This window comes from Dasypus novemcinctus, chromosome 14 (assembly GCF_030445035.2).
Source record: "Dasypus novemcinctus isolate mDasNov1 chromosome 14, mDasNov1.1.hap2, whole genome shotgun sequence".
In the NCBI taxonomy this organism is placed as follows: Eukaryota; Metazoa; Chordata; class Mammalia; order Cingulata; family Dasypodidae; genus Dasypus; species Dasypus novemcinctus.
Window position 1 is genome coordinate 96,717,146 of NC_080686.1, and position 16,781 is coordinate 96,733,926.

The window sequence follows — 16,781 nt, forward strand, 5'->3', positions numbered from 1 at the left end:
AGCTGGGGGACGGGGCCATGGAGTGGCTGGGAGAGAAAAGACTGGCTAGCAGTGGCTTTGGCCATTGTCCAGGAGGTGAGTAAGTAACCAGGGTGGGTGTAAGGGCATGGCTGGGGCACCCGGCACCCATCTCCCATGGAAGGGATCGGAACGCCCAAAGGGAAGGCGCAGGAGCCGCGTAGGGCACCTCCCGCGAGCACCATGGCGTAAGGCCATCATGTCCGCCACGCCGCGGTGGCAGGCAGCGGCAGCCAGGCTGTTTAACGCCTGCTTCTGGGGGCTCGGCCCGGGCAGCTCCACACACCTGCGTGCGCGCACCTCCGGGGACCTTGCGCGCGTGTGCACGTCCTGACTCAGCAGGTCTGGGATAGGGCTGAGACCCCGCACCGCGTGGAGGTGTGCAGCCCAGCCCCCTGCAGGAACCCGAGCGGGGTCCCTAACCACTGGGAAGGGGTGCGCTGGGCCACAGCCCCTCGCCTGTTGTCACTACCTCTCCGGGCCGGGGAGCTCCGCAGGTGCATGCTGAACTAAGGAACAACACTGCGTTCTCGAACTCGTCTTTCCACAGTGTCTACCCAGCACCTGCTGCCTGCTTAGCCACGGAGGCCCCGAGTGAAAAGCTCAAGGACGGCGGTGAAAGTGTCTTGAGCGCACGTTGTTGGCAGCACCTGCGGGGAACGTGCCCCGCCGCCCGGCCTCCCTGGAACAGTGCTGACTCACTTTTTTTTAGTGACTTGCTTAAACAGAAAAAAAGGAAAGGAGCTTATTTTAATAGGAAGCCTCACACCTCTACCCTAGTGGAAAGCTGGGATTCCTTGGCATAAGTAAAAACCTGTAAATTCCAGCTGGATCCTCCTGCTCACCCACACAGGCGGCCCTCTGTTAGAAAGAAGATGGCCAGGGCAACAGAGGAGTAAGATAGAACACTGGTCCAAATTAAAGTCCTTGTGCTGAAAGAGAAGTAAAACCGATGCGCTGTTCTTTAACGCCCTGCCCTGGTCCCCCCACTCCGGGAATCTGGGTGTTCTAATCCTTTGCTGGCAGAAGGGGATACTGAGGCCCAGGGCAGGGCAGGGGCTCTCCTGATGGCAGAGTGAGTGCACAGAAGGCAGAGTCAGGGAGACCTCAGGCGCCATTCTCAAGATTACCATCCCAGGGTCCACAGGCTGGAGGAACAGAGTATGAACTAGAGTGGACTTACTGATATTCTACTAGGGAACTGTAGTGATTAGTAATGGAAGAAATTGTAGCGTTGATGTGGAGAAAGTGGTCACAGTAGCTGCTGAGGGTAGGGAGAGGGAAGAAGAGATATGATGTGGGGGCATTTTCAGGACTTGGAGTTATCCTGGGTGGTGCTGCAGGGACAGATGCTGGACACTGTATGTCCTGCCATGGCCCACTGGGTGGACTGGGGGAGAGTGTAAACTACAAGGTAAACCACTATCCATGTGGTGCAGCAGTGCTCCAAAATGTATTCACTAGGTGCAGTGAGTGTGCCGCAATGATGAAAGAGGTTGTTGATGTGGGAGGAGTGGGGTGAGGGGATGAGGGGGGTTATGGGGATCTCATATTTTTTGGATGTGACATTAAAAAAAAATAGAAAAGAAAAGATACTAAAAAACAAAAACGAAAACAAAAGATTAACTCTGAAACCACCCACTCACCACCATGGGAGACTGGGCTGGTTTCCCTGGAAAGGAAGATTCTGTGCTTTCCTCTGACTTTTGTAAATGACAATAAATGTACTGCAGTCTACTGGCATGAACACACATAAAGATGTTTAGGTTAAGGTCAAAGATGGCCCATGCCCACTTCCTCCCCTGACCGTTTCCAAGTACGGCTGATTCTTTATATGCACAGTCATTAGGCTCTATAAAGTCACTCTGAGCACCAAACCTGGTACCTGGCAGCCTCTGGTGATGACATTCATCAACTGGCCAATACATAGACTTGTTTGACACGTGTTTCTGGTTAAGGACTTTAATGTACGTTGTTGATTCTTAAGCGCTGAGCTGTGGCCAGAAGCGCTGTAACTCCTGTCTGAGCGAAGTGCATCACCTCGCCGTCTTCTAGCACTTAGAGCTCTGGACAGCTGGGCGTTCTACAGGGCGTGGGCAGCTCCAACAAGACAGAACCACTGATCCAGAAGGTCAGTAGCCCTGAGGTGGAGGAGCCTGCCCTGCCCCTTAGCAGGCTTAGCTCACTGCTTCCTTCACCAGACACTCATCTTTGGGAGGGCAGAGCCCTGCCATCCTGCTCACTGTCCCCTCCCCAGAGCCCAGCTCAGGAGATTAGCAAACCAGCGGGGAACCCAGATCTTCTGAGTCACAGCCTGGGCTGTAGGTGCTTCCAAGTTTCACACACATTTTGTATCCTTTTCAGGTAGGCCATAAACGCCTTGAGTGCAGGGTGTGCTAAGAGAAAATGCTGCACAGGAAAGCCTGCCTCTTGCAGGAAGGCCTCCCTGATTTTCTCAGCCTATGCTCATCTCTCTCTTCTTAGCATGACACATAAAGGACCTCAGAAGCAGGGGTCCCTAACCAATCTGTGGCCCTGAGCACCCCTTTCCAAGGGTTAGGGACCCCTGCTCCTGCAGCTTGGCCCCATTGCCCCAGCACCCCATGCCTCATTTAGCCTCAATGTTCTCTGCAGCTGCACATACGTTGTGGAGAAGCCTCCCCCGACCTGGAGTGCCCTTCCTCCATCTCCCCGTGGACAACCTGATGGCTCCTTCATGAGGAGCTCGGCCATCTTCTCCTCCGGGAAGCCTTCCTTGACACCCAGCCCCTAAGGAGGGGTTAGACGCCCCCTCTCTGTGCTCACCTCTCACACTGGCTTGGACCTGTCTGCTTTCCCTTTTCTCCTCACCACCTCTGCAGCCCAAGAAGGGGAAGACTACCTCCTTCTAGGCTGGGCATTGGGCATGCAGTAGGAGCTCAGCAGATAAAGAATGAGTGGATAGTTCCTGCTCCCTCTTTTGCATCCAATGACCAGAAGTCCTTCCAAACTAGCTCAGCTCACACAACTCCCCTGAGCAAACGTTTGCAGCAGCCTCCTGGAGACACAGAATAAATCACAGACTCTGCTCTGTGGTCTTAACTTCCCGAGCCCCTCGTTGCCCTGCCACTCACCCACAGGACCCCTGCCCGAGCTCCTCTAGTCCTCCAACATGCCACGCTGACGTGACCCCAGGGCTCTTGCACTCGACATCCTCTTGGTCTACAGCACCCTGCTCTGGATCTTTCCATGGCCGGTGCCCTCTCTGCTCATGCTGCAGAGCTGCCTGTTGAGACGCCTCTGCTGGGGACCCAATTTGCCGAGTTCACTCTGCCCGAGTTTCTCTCCACTTCCTCTTCCTCCGAGTGAACCCCTCTTACCTGTTTCTTACATGTCTCTCCCTGCCAGGATATCATTCTGTGAGAATAAGGACCTTGTCTCTGTTTGGCATCGCAGTACTTGTGGAGGATTACACAGTGCCTCCTCTCCCCTCAAAGGGCACGCCCACGTCCTCACCTCCCCACCCTGTGACTAGGATGTTATTTGGGAAAAGTGTCGTTAAGGCTCTCCAGGTGGGACCTTCCTGGATTTGGGGTGGGCCCTGAAACCAGCGAGAGGGGTCCTCAGAAGAGAAAAGCAGAGGGAGACATGAGACACGGACAGCCCGGGGAGAAGGCCACATGAAGAGTGACTGTCTACAAGGCGAGGAAGGGCAAGGACCGCCCGCGATGGCCAGGAGCCGGGAGAAGCGGCACGCGACAGGCTCCCTCCGAGCCTCCGAGAGGACCCGGCCCTGCCGCCACTTCGAGCGTGGATTTCTGGCCTCCAGAACTGCGCAAGATGAAATTTCTGCTGTTTGACACCACTACCTTGGTGGTTGCCACAGCAGCCCGGGAAATAAAGTCACCCCAGCTCCGAGGGGCACGGCGCCGACCCTGCGCAACCACTGGCTGTGGGAGCGAAGGCACGCACGCCTCGGGTCCCCTGAGCCGGGCCCCGCGCGCAGCCCCGGCCCTCACCAGCCACCAGCTGTACGTGTCCTCCTCCAGGAGCGCGTTCTGAGCGGTCAGCAGCGGCGGCACGGTCTGGTTGAACCTCTCGTCGAACCAGGGCGAGACCCCGAGCTCCCCGACACAGCGGGCGCAGGCGCAGGGCCTCTGCGGGAACTTCATGAGCTTCTTGAGGCTCTCCGAGAGCTCGGAGACCACGTGCCTGGGGAGCCAGGCGGTGGGCGCGACGGTGTGCGCGTAGTTGAGGAAGAAGGAGGTGAGGAAGATGAGGAGCACCAGGAGCGTAAGCACCTGCAGGCTCCGCTTCCGCAGGGTCACCATCGTGGGGCTCCTGGCGGGGGCCTCCCCGCGACGGGCTGCAGGAGCTCCCGGCGGCCAGGGAGGAGGGAGGATGGAGGCGCGATGGGGGGTGAAGGCGGGCGGCCCGGCCAGGCCTCAAGGCCCGCTAGGGCCCACCCCGCTCCCGCTGGCCGCCGGCCGCCCCTGCGTGCGGGCCGCCGCCCCGTGGCACACAGAGCCCAGGTGGGCGCTCATGCTGGCGGCTCTTCCCGGGGACCTGGGGTTGCTGCTTCTCTGGCGATCCGTGCAGCGCTGACGCTTGAAGCTCACTCAGCAACAGTGATTTCCTTCCGCAGCCAGCGACGGAGCAGGAGCAGGGATTAACCTCTGTGCCGGTGTAGGGTCCCACAGGAAGGAGGACCTCGAAGGGAGGGTGTCTGGTGAGGGGCGAGGGGCCGCTGTCTCTGCCACCCTCCTCCTGGAAGAAGGCCCCTCGAGCTGCCTCACTGGAGCTCTGTCTTTCCGGGCCGTGGCCGGCGAGGTGGCGGTTGAGAGCCCGCTCTAAGACGGAGGCCCCGAGAGCTGCCCACCATCTGCGGGAGAGGGGGAAGAGAACGGGGTGAGATCTGCGGCCTGGCCGGCAGCCCTTTCTCCCTCCCACCGCCACCGGGACGCATTCCCTGACGGGCCCCCAGCTGTCAGGTGGCCGGGTGGCCGTGGATGAGTCAGTTCATCCCTTTGGGCCTCAGGGTGTCAAATGGCAGGTTGACGCCTATTTTGCAATGCCACCAAGGGGCCCAAAGAGGGCCCGTTCATCTTTCTTGCAACCAGAACCTGGGACGTGCGAGCTGAGCTGTCAGTGCAAGTTTGTGAAATGCATCGGTGGCACCTGTGCACCGGGACGCAGGCAGGGGCTGCGCCCACAGTGCTTTCCTTCCTTTCTCTCTCCTTCACGCTCTCCTGGATCCTGAATTTCAACAACCGATCTGCCCCAGGCTCTGCCTTCCAGCTCTCTACCCTGGCCGTCAAGCTCTGCCACTCAACCGCAGTTTGGCAGGGCGGGTTTTAGATGGCTCGCCTTCAAATTCTGGTTTAAAAGCTACGTGGCCTTGGGAGAGCTATTCAGCTTTCCTGGACCTTGGTTTCCCTTTCTGAGAAGAGGATAATAAGCCCTCTGTTTTGAACTAAATCCGGTCTCCCACCAACACACGCTCAAGTCTTAACCCCAGGTCCATTTGTAAACAGCATCTTTGAACACGTTTGTAGTTACAGTGAGGCCCGACTCAATCAGGGTGGGCCTAAATCCAGTATCGCTGAGCAGGGGTTCTTAACTGGGGGTCCGTGAGCTTGAACTTAAGTCCAAAAATATATTGTTCTTGTGGGGACGCGTTGGTGCGGGCTTGATTTATTTATTAAATGCTACACCGTATAGTGTGGACTTAATAAGGGGCCTGTGGTTTTCTCCTGACTGGCAAAGGGGTCTGTGAAACAAAAAAGGTGAAGAAGCCCTGTCTTAGAGGAAACAGGACAGTGTAGGAGTGAGGAGGCGACAGGAGACAGGCGGCAGGTGACGGAGGCCGAGCTATGGATTGCCGGAAGCCCACAGGACTACGGAATTCAGAGGACGCCTGAGCCTGCTGGCACCCTGACTTTGGACATCTAGCCTGTGGGACGATACGTTCCTTTTGTTTAAGCCAGCCAGTCTGGCATTTTAACAGCCCTGGCAGAGGTACCCTTTAATCACACAGGGGCTGGGAAGATAAAATAGAACGACGTGCGCTTTCTCGTAGCTACTCAGAGGTCTCTCCAGTGGAGTTCCCTTGGTGATACAGGAAGGCACGCATATTCTTTCATGATCTGATAGGCCCCTGACATGACCGTGTGTTCACACACATCTATTTCTTCAGATTATCCTCAAAGGACTGGGAGCTAGATGCTTGTTTCCCATCTCGTCCTTGAATGAGGCTGAGACTCAAAGAGACGCGGCGCTTCGCCCAAGGTCCCAGGGAGAGGAGGAGGGCTGCTGGAATCCCATCCACAGTCCTCTGCTTCCGTTCACTGCCTCCCCACCCAGCCCCCTTGGGAACCTGGTTGGGACTGCGTGGGGCATTAGCCTGGAGGGGACAGCTTGTGCTGGACTTCAGCTCACCAGAGCTGGAGGGACACAGAGAAAGGGGAGTACACCTCATCAAAGAAAGCCATCGGGGACCCTCTCGAATGCCACAGTTTCCCAGACTTCACCTACTCCCTGGGGCTCGCCAGTTACTGTCACAGCCCTGCACTTGAGCATGCTTTCCTTGGAATGACTCCCCCCTCCATTCCTATTTGTCTCATCATTTCCTCAATGTGTAAAGCAGGGTATTTTTTTTCCAAGGAAAGTAAGGGTTGGAGTGGGACTGAATAGCTTTTAGTAGGAAACAACAACGGTGACTTCCTGGAAACATCCAACGTGTGTTTGGTGCAACCCCTACAGCTTCTGTATCTCCAAGTCCAAGCTCAAGGCAAAGTCCAAGCTCCTCAGATCAGCTGGCCAGGGCACCTCGGCCTGGCCCTCCTCCTGCTCCATCTTTCCCTTCTCATGGATGCTTGGTTCGTGTTTGGGACCCCGTGGGACCCCAGTATACACAGGTGCCCCTTCCGCCCTCCCCATCAAGAAGCAGCGCTGCCTTTGGAGTTGATTCACCTCCTCTGCTTCAAGGGCAGACGCTGGTTGGCTGGGCCAGTCCGAGGGCTCCCGCCGGCCTCAGCACGGCGACGGCCCCGGGGCAGGCATGTGTGCTGACTACGGAGGCCGAGTGAAACCTTGGCATGGGTGGGGAGCGAGGAGACCTTCTTTTGCTCTGCCGGGTCTGCTGTTTGGATGCAAAGCACAGGCCGTTCTGCTAGGTCCTGTGGCAGAGGCTCGGAGTTGAATGAGGCCCTGATAAATGGTGCTGAAACTGATCTAGCCAGACCTGCAGGCCACCTACACCTGGACTTTCCAGGTATGGGACGAATATGTCCCTATTACTGTAAAAGACAGATTACTAGTAACTGGAAGTACTTTTTCCTCCTGCCGTGGACTCCTGCCCACGGTGTCCCCACCGTCCAGAAAAGTGACCCCACCTCGCGTGGCCAGCTGGCTCCTCCTCGTTCTTCAGGGCCCCGCTGGTGGGGATTCCTGGAGAAAGCCCTGCCCAGGCCCGGGAAGTCTTAGGGCCACTCCTGGCCACTACGGTGCCTGGCTCCCCTTCTGGCACTCTTTACTTATCTGTCCCCTCCCTGGCCTGGGAGCTCCATGACAGTACATTCTCATCATCATGTGGCCTGTCACCTGACACACTCTCAGTGTCCCATGGCTGCTTCTGGCATGAAGGAACACTGAAATGAAGGGAAACACATGGGCTGATATCTGAGTCAGGAAAGCACAGGCCAAGACTTGGGAGATTTTGGGTCTAATCCAGGCTGTGTGACCTTGAACCAGTTATCTAACCTCTCTGAACCATTCTTTTAACAGGAAAACAGGGCTGATCATAGAGATTCCAGTCACTTCCTTGAGTGGTCAACTGATGACGGTCTGTCCATTCATCCAATTTATTCACAGGTCCCTGTGTTGGGCTCTAAGGGGGAGCTTCATGGGCACAGACAAGGCCCCAGAGTTCACGTGGAGGGGAGTAGCAGGGGATGAGACCAGAGAGGAGCCAGGGTGGGGGACCAGGTGGGTCTGAGCAGAGGTGTGACGGGATCTCCCTCCCATCTGGCTTCTTTGCAGCACCTAGAAGCCCAAGAAGCTCTTCCTGACTGTCCCCAGTGCCAAGCGCAGGGACAAGTTTATCTGCTGCTGGGCTGCATGGATTAGGGAAGGTCCTGGGTGAGATGTTAGGGCCTCCACAGCCCTGGCTCTGCTGAGGGACCTTAACGCTGGGGTGGGGTGAGAGCTGGGACAGAGGGCACGCATGAGCCGCAGAAGCGGTGGGACCAAGACGCCCTCTCCCGTGCAGCCTGGTTGCTGCATTTCTGAATCCGGGATGAACATTTGGATCCCACAAGCCAGCAGAGGCTTCTGGCCTGGTGTCTATTAGTGCTTTCACCAGGACTTAAAAACAAACAAAAAACTGCAGTGGAAAAGGAACTCACGCTACCCTTTCTCGGCCCCAGGGGAGGCACGAGGAATGTGTGCGTTGCCTGCGCTCTGGTAAGTGTGAAGCAGCCTGCAGCTCCTGGGGCAATGCCAGCTCTGGCTCCCTGCAGTGCAACCCGGGCCAAGACGCCACGGGGCAAGATCTGTGGTGCCAAGCATGCGGTGAGGCCAGCCACGTCTCCCAAAATCATGGGGGGAGAGGAGAGGGAGGGGAGTGGACAGGCAGAACGGCAGCAAGCTCCCGCCCAGAGCCCGGGAACTTTGCAAGGGGCAAGGAGCATGCGTGCAGGCTAGAGTCTATGGGGGTCAGCGGCACAAGGGAGTCAAGTCTTTCCTAAAGAAGGTTCTAATGAAGATAATCTGCTCTGTGGTTATAGGGGAAGGGGGAAAATGTCAGGCTAAAGAGAAGAATTGTTTCAAACTCCATTTTTGTTATTAGCAGGTTGCTTGGTACTATTCCACCCTCTAATAAAAAGCTGCCACAACTGTCTTCATGTGTTCCTTGCCTCACCTGGGTGAGGCGGGCTATTGTCAGGTTTGTTTCCCTGAAATGGGCAACAAATTCTAGGGAGCACAAGTGCCTTGTCTAAGTTCATACAGCGAGATGGTGGCAAAGTCAGAGCTACGTTGCAGGCCTCTGCCTCCTCTCGTGGCTTTCTATGCACTGATGGCTATTTGTTCTATTTCATTATCTATTATTTTCACTATTTCCTTTCTTGAAACTTCTTTGATTTTGATTTGCTGTTATTTTTTCAACTTCTTGAGATGAATACACCCTCAATAATCCTTCCTTCTGCTATGTGGAATCGATTTGCACCATATATTAAGTTTTTCATTTCAGTTATTGCATTTTTCAGTTCTAGAAGTCCTATCTGATTCTTTTTTTAAAAATACATGTTCCAGTTTTCTTGTGAAATTCTCCATCTTGCCATCAATCTTCTTAAACCTATTATTCAGTTATTTTAAAGATCATGCCAGATAATAGATAAAGTGCTCATTGTCTATTTTTGATTCTCTCCCTTAGGCCATCTGGCTTGCCTGGTAATTGTCAGCGCTGTAGAAGGCAACATTGTCAAGGCTCTGGAGGAGGCACCTCATGTGGGAGGGATCAGTGCTCCCCCCGTGGACACAGACCTTGCTCCACCGGGTGACCTGGGGGAGGGGGCTGCAGTTCAGTCCTTGGGATGGCCAGTCTATTTCTGCCTGCCCTCACACCTAGTGGGTAGCCCCTCTCAAAGGAAAGCCTGGGATGCCCGCCCAGGCCCCTCCTCCGAAACAGGCTCTGATCTCCAGCATTTGTCTTCCCTATTCTATGAGACTGCCCCCAAGTCAGCTCTCCCACCTGCTGCTTGCTGCTTGGCTTAGGCTCTGTCCCTGCATCTCAGCTGCTGGCAAAGGCCTTCTAAGGAAAAAGAGGAAGAGCAATGAGCTCTCTTCTCTGTAGTTCTCTTTGCTCTGGGGTCTTGGTCCTTCAGGCCCCAGCTGACCTGGTAGTTTTGGACTCCATTAAATTTTTTTTTTTTTTTTTTTTACTTCAGTCTTGTGAGATTTCCAAAGCCTCAGAGCTGCAGCTCTCTGCTGGTCCTCTGGACAGTTTTGCTCATACAAATCAGCCTACCCTTTGTGCAGGCAAGAAGCAGGAAAACTTCCCTTCTAGGAGGATCTCGGCCCCTGAAGTCCTGGCTGCCTCAGTTGTCCTTTAATGCCTTTGAGAGCTGAATTTTTATTTTATCCTGCTTTGATCGTTCTCCCTACGACAAACTGTCTGACACAGTTTCTGCCACTGTCAGAAGTGGAAACCCCTGCAGCTTTTGTTTGTCCCTCTGAGGTCCTGGGGCCTGGTATGATGTTCAGTCCGTATGTGGGATTTGGCAAACTCTGGGAAGAGAACGGGATCCAGAGAGGCCCCAAGTGCCACGGCAACCTCCTAACCCCAGCAGAGAGCGAAGGTGATGGGAGGGCAGGAAACAATCACTAGGCCCAAAGGGTGTGGCTGCGGCTCTCCCTGCACCACCTCCCAGCACCCTCAGACGCCAGCTCCAGACGCACAGCGAGGGCCTCCTGGCTAAGCCGTCTCGAGAATACCATGAATGCTTGAGCGCTTCCAGATCCTTCTGACCTGCGGAGACAGATCCTGCCATGTCTGACCTTTGGGGTGCAGGCTGGCTTCCTGTGGGGACTGGAGGTGGCAGAGAGTAAGAATTGAGGAATGAAGGCCCCCGAGCTTGTAACTGAGAAGGAAGGCTCTGTCTCACGCTGCTCCCCAGACCTGGCCTGATGACTGGACATTTACAATCCTTCTTATTCTGGTTCTGCAAAGCACTTGCCAGTGGATAGTGACCAACAGTTGGAACAAACCTGGACGCTCCCCATTGCTGGCTGTTGCCATGGGCGAGGCAGTGCACCCCTCTGATACTTGGTTCCCGGGCCACTCTCAGAATTACCTCCTGGCTTCCTGGCAGGACTGGGGGCCGCCGTGATCCTCGCATCTTCCTCTGCAGTCTGCGATACACAGGCATGGCCACAAGCCCTCTGAGCCTTTGTGCAACTCCGTGTACAGGGGAGCGACCAGAACACGGGCTTCAGGCTCAGCCAGGCCTGGTGTGGCTCCAGTTCAGCAGTTCAGGCTGCGCAGTGAGGGATGCTGGGAGGATGAAGTGCAGAGCTGCCTGGCACTCACTTAGGGGCTCAGACGTGGGAGCTCCTTCCATGGCCAAGTTATGGATGAGAAGACTCAGGGAGCAGAAGCAACTGGATTGAGTATGTACAGAGAACGGCAGGGCTGGCCTCCCGGCCAAGACCGAGGACTTTTCCAGACTTGGGATCGTTGTCCAAACCTCCCCTCCCTTCCTTTTTTCCTGCCTCTCTTCCTTCCTCTCCTTCTTTCGACAGTGACATATTACTGAGTATCTCCTCTGCCCCAAGCAGTTTCCAAGAAGGGGGCTGCCCTGTTCCCTGGGCAGAGGCCACAGGGCGGGGGCGCCTGGCTGGTCTCAAGGGCCCCCTTCAGAGAATGAGCCTAACGAGAAACCAGCGCACAGTGAGTCAGAGCTGGAGGCTCGCAGCAGCTGGGAAGTCTTGCTGGGGTGGGCAGGGCGCTGCCCTGCCCCGGGTCCTGCCCCAGGCCGCCTGTTCCTGGCCTCGGAGCCGGCAGTGGCACAGGGCCACCTCTCGGCCCGGCTCTGAACCCTCCTGGCTCCCTGTCTACCGCTCACTGCAGGCTGTCGTTCAGAAACCTCCCAGGAGAGGGGCCGGGGCCGTGCGGCCTCAGAGTCCACATGGTTCCGACCCCTTGGTCAAAGGCTCGCTCCGGGCACAGCAGCCCGGGGGCTCCTGAGGGCTTTGGGACATCTTGTCTCTTGCTGCTGGAGAGCAAGGGTCCCTTACCCGACCTACAGGGGCTGGCAGCCTGGCCACCCTTCCCAGCTTCCCCGGCCCAGCTCTCTGGATGCCATTGAGATCTGGCAGCGTTAAAAACCATCCCCCCTCCACGGAGCCCGCACAGCGGTGACATCAGCAAGGGCGAGGCCCTCCCGTGCACGGACGGCTTCCTCTCTGCCAGATCCTGTTCGAAGCACCACGTCGGGTCCAACAGCCTGAGCCCTCCAGAGTCTCTTGAGCTGGGACAGTTTGTCCTGCGTAAACCCCACCTCGAGGAGGCAGACACAGGACCCCCGCAATCTGGCCACCCATGTGAGGTCCCGCCGTTGGCAGGAGGTGAAGCTCCAGGGTCCAGCGCTTGGTGTCAAGGTTTGGGGTTCACGTGCCTTCTTCCCTGAGTCTTGGGGCCTGCAGCTGGAGAAGGGGGCTGGCCACGACCCCCGCCTCTGGGGTGGTGGGAGGAGGCGTGAGCGATGCACAGGGCTCGCCTGAGATGCCCGAGTTTGGGGTGAGCGTAAATGCTCCTGTCCCCCCTTCTGTCTTCTCCTGGTCTGCTCAGCTCGCCCCAGCCCAGCTCCACCCACTGAGTCACCCACGAAGCCGGCATTTGCATGCCCAAGGCCAAGCCCAGAACTGGGCCCTCTCAATGCATCCCTCCTCCCCCGGGTGAGGAGGGACCAGGTGTCACAGCGGGTGGACCCAGGTCCCCCCCAGAAAGCACCATCCAGGAGGAACCTGGCCAGGTGAGGCTCACCTGAGAGGTGTTCCCAGCCACCATCTTCCCATCACTCCTGGGTTTAGGGGTGGCTAGTCCCCCTTTGATAAAAACAGGCCCCCAAGGAACCCAGCCGCTCAGCTTGCTGCCCCGAGGACTCTCTCCTTCCCGTGCCTTCCAGGGGATGAGGGGCCAGGCCCTGCCGTGGGGCAGCAGCCCCTGATCCAGAAGGCCAGGCCACGGAGCCACCTCGGGCCTCACGACCAGGCCACATCTCAGTGCCTGGGTTCCTCCTCTGTAAAATGGGGACCATCACCCAGGCCTGCTCACCCCAGACTCAGCTGAGCTAACAAACGAACGGACAGTTGGCCCTGGCAGCCACTTCCCCAAGAAAGAGCCCTTATATTATAAGACTGCTATTTCATCGAGTATTTAATACACGTCAGAATCAGTGCTAAGGGTTGACCTTAATAAAGGATATTTGATATCAGTATTGATATTAAAACAATTTCACCCTGGCCTGGTATCACCCTTCCTTTGAGAAGTAAGAAGTGTGTATTGATGGCATGGTTTAGAATGGAGAGGAAAACACATTTGTTGAGTTGAAGGTCAACTACCAGATACTTTCCACCTGACATCCCATTTTATCTTGGTAACACCCTCGGATTTCGCCTCTCGCTCTCATTCAACAGCTACGTACGGGGCATCTGCTCTACAGCAGTCACTCTGTTAAGTGCTGGACATGCCATGGGTGGGGAAGTAAAATAACCCTCACCCTTGCCCTCTGGAAACTTAAAATTGTGGGGTGGGGGAAGGAAGAGGTTAAGAATCACCCAAAAATCGGAGAACAGCTTTTGAGGCGAGGAAGGAGAAGCCTTGGGCAGGCCTCCTGGGCAGGCATGATGGCCCAAGGCACGGGGACTGGAGACAGGACACGCGCAGCCCCCTGGCAGGGAGGGCGGTGGGTTCCAAGGCCTGTCCAGAGAGGGGGGTTCTGGGGAATTGGAGGAAAGAAGTGGAGAGCAGCCCAGAGGAGACCAAGACGGGGCGGCAGGGCTGGGCAGGCAAGGCCTGGGGCCCATAAAGACAGGGTGTGGGAGGCCGGCAGGCCACCCCCCAGAGGGCCACCCCATGGCCTGGCGCCCCCTGCCCATGTCTGTGGCTGCGGCCTTGCAGCGGGGGCTCAGGCCCCACACCTGTTCTCTCCTCCTCCTCCACCACCCTGTGCCCAGGAGACTGACCGCAGGGCACAACAGGGGGCAGCTGCTGGCTGTGGTCAGTCTCCAGTAGAAGCTGGGAAGGGGCTGAGCTCAGGCCCCACTGTCCTCTCCTCCACTGGCCCTTCAGCCCCAAGGCTGTAATGTCCCACCACTTCCATCCCCCAGGGACCCTCCCGCCTTGCGGTTTCCCAGCACCCTACCATTAATCTCCCCTCCACTGTCCTGCCGGGAAGGTGACCGTACGGTAGCCCCTCAGTCCCGCCTGCAGCACTGCTGCGAAGGGCGTGTGGACATGGTGCTCTGTGCAATTAGCACACCCTGGAGGTGTGCGCCCAGGCAGCCCTGCTGCCCACCCCAAGAACCAAGCTGCTCATCAGCAGCCCCCACAGCCTCGGGATTCGCAGGAAGAGGATACCTGGATACCCCGATAATGCGCCCTCCAGCGCCCCAGCTCCCCTCCCTGCCTCAGGTGGCACTTCTTTATGGAATCCTCCACCCTTGGCTCCCGCGGCTGTCCCGGGAACTCATCCAGCAGCAGGCTTTGTCCCTCTGGGCTCAGCCCAGGGCCCGTAGGGAGCAATTTAACGAGGCCCGACCACCAGCCCCTCCCAGCATCGCCTCTGATACTCAGCCAGGCCTGCAACAGCCAGCGGTCCCTGCTGCCCGGGGCTGTCCCGGGTGGTGACTTAGGTGTGACCACCTCCGGCTGGGCCCCCAGCCCCTCTGGTCCGATTGGCCCTGCCCTCTCCAGCTAGTTTGCTCCCTGCTCCTGCTCTTCTAGCAAAGTGGTGGCAACAATCCTGTTCTCCCAGCACCAAGGTCACAGGGGACTCTAGCCGCACGTGGTGGAGCCCCCTGCCCTCTTGCCCTCTACCTCAGTACTGATCTGGCAGCCCACCGTGTCCCCGTCCCGGACAGTGCCATCATGGAGCACAGCGTTTTGTGCAGGCGCCTGGCTATGGCGACCGGGCTCTGTGGGCAAGTCCCACTGGCTCTCCTTTGCAGACGCGGCGGCCGTGGCGCTGAGCAGCTGAGCTTTCCCAAGGCTGTGCTGCTCCGTGGGGACTAGCCAGGGTATGAAACGGGCAGTTTCAGGTCTTATGGGGGAGGAGGACTATCAGCCCCATTTTACAGATGAGGAGACCCGAGGCCCCTGGAAGAAAGCAACTGCCTCGAGGTCACGCAGCACGGAAGGACGGGGGCTGGTTCCGGAGCTTGCTCTTCCCTCCCTCGGGGACAGGCTGGGCCCCTGCAAAGCAGCTCCACACACACCTGTCCGTCCACACCTCCTCCCCCAGCACCCGCTCCCAGCGCGTGGCAGCCGTACAGCCGGAGAGGGGCCTGCGCCTCCAAGGAGGTGAAGCCAGGGTCCTGGTGATGCCCAAGGGACAAGCTGGGGGCCACCCAAGGAAGAGGGAGGGCCCCGGGAAGGAGGTGGCTGCTGGGATGGGTCTTGGAGACTCAGGGCTCTGATGGGGGAGAGAAGAGAGAGGCTGGGAAACAGGCATTAGAGCAGGTCCCCCCAAAGCACAGGGTGCACCAGTATGGAGAGCAGGAAGGCCTTCAGCCTGGCTGAGAGGGGCAGGGCAGGACGGCGGAACTCTTAGGAACGTGGACCTGGGATGACGGCCTTGGGCGGCCCCGCTGGCCTGTGAGCAGGGGACTGCGGTGACTGGAACTGGCCTTCCAGCGGCAAGTCCACCTCCACTGGGGCCTCGATTTCCCCGTGAGCTCCCCCTGCCCTGACCCTACCATTTCTAACCTCTGAGAAGAGCTGGCAGAAGCTGGGGGAACCGTCTCTTGTGACGGCAGAAACTATGGGAACCCTCTCTTGTGTTGGCAAATCTTGCGCTTTTGATGCTGGTACATCCTGTGGATCTTTTCCTGGGGAGTTGGGGGAAAATAAGGATTCCCTTGAAGCATGCTTCAGAATTGGCGGTGTGGAGAAGCACCCCGGAGAAACGTGCTCGACAAGGATTAGGGTCACGTGAGAAGGAGCTGGCTGTATTTTCAAAGTTTGAGTTGCACAAAAGGAATTTAACTCCACAAAACTCGTGTGTGGACTGAGAGGTGCTAAATGTGGACTCCAAAGACATCCGAACAGCATTAGAAGCATGTGACCCGACAAGGAATTTCAGGAGCGGCGCTGGATGTACACCCACCTGCCTGCAGAAGACAAAAGAAGTCCACGGATTTGGGTGGCGCTGGAGTCATGACGAGGAAAGATGGTTTAAAATGATTAATCTCCCCCACTCCTGCCCCGGGGGTCTGCTGGCTGGATCCAAAGAGCTTGTGTCTATGGGACCTGGGGTCTGCAGCTGAGACTAGCCAGGCTGCCCTGGCGCTTAAAGGGGAGCCCTCTCCCCAGACTCCCTGAAGAGGGGCGGGGGACACATCCCTAGTGATGTCTGAATTGGGGTTCAGACGGCAGCGTCAGCCTGGCTGCTCAAATGGCCAGAGACCCAGCACGTGACGAGGTGGGCATCTGCCTTGAGCCATCCCCCAAATCAGTGGGTGGAGGGGTGCCGCAGTCTCCGGGGAGCCCAGTCCCATGGGTGCCCCCTCAGGAGGAGCGGGAGGGCCACTCTCGTCACCGAGACCTGCCCGCTCAGCTCCGCTGCGCTCTGCACCCACGCCAACTTGCTGGGGCCCCTCCTGAGTGCAGCCCTCGGGAGAGGAGTGCGGTCGTTCCCACTGGACGGAGGGCGGAGCAGGCCACGGCGCGGCCTGTGGGCTCGGCGGCCGGAGCGGCAAGGGCTGGCATCGCGGCGGGGCTGGGCCCTTCCAGAGCGGCTGAGACCAGGGAAACAGAACCCACAGGAGATATCTGCAAACAGCACGAGATTGTATCAAGTTCTCTCACGCGACAGTGGGGACGCGCCGGGCCAAATTCAGCAGGACAGGCTGCCAACCAGGGGCTCCGACGGAGCTCCCCAGGAGGCGCTGGCTGTCTCAGGCAGGGATGGGAATTCTCTCTGTGGAAGCTGAAATCGCCTCCCCTTTGAAGGCCTTCGGCTGATTGGGTGAGACGTCACTCACTGCTGCCCGCGATCGCCTCA

At 57.6% G+C, this 16,781-nt stretch overlaps 1 protein-coding gene across 3 annotated transcripts in view; it reads right to left on the bottom strand.

Annotated features, from left to right (window-relative positions):
• Positions 1 to 16,781, bottom strand: part of ST3GAL1 (ST3 beta-galactoside alpha-2,3-sialyltransferase 1) — a 90,252-nt gene that overhangs the window by 12,427 nt on the left and 61,044 nt on the right. For all 3 annotated transcript variants that reach the window (XM_058276078.2, XM_071208049.1, XM_004467585.5), the window contains exon 3: positions 4,017 to 4,879. In XM_058276078.2, coding sequence (XP_058132061.1) covers positions 4,017 to 4,328 — 312 coding nt within the window. In that variant the 5' untranslated portion in view covers positions 4,329 to 4,879. The remainder of the gene's footprint in view (positions 1 to 4,016; positions 4,880 to 16,781) is intronic.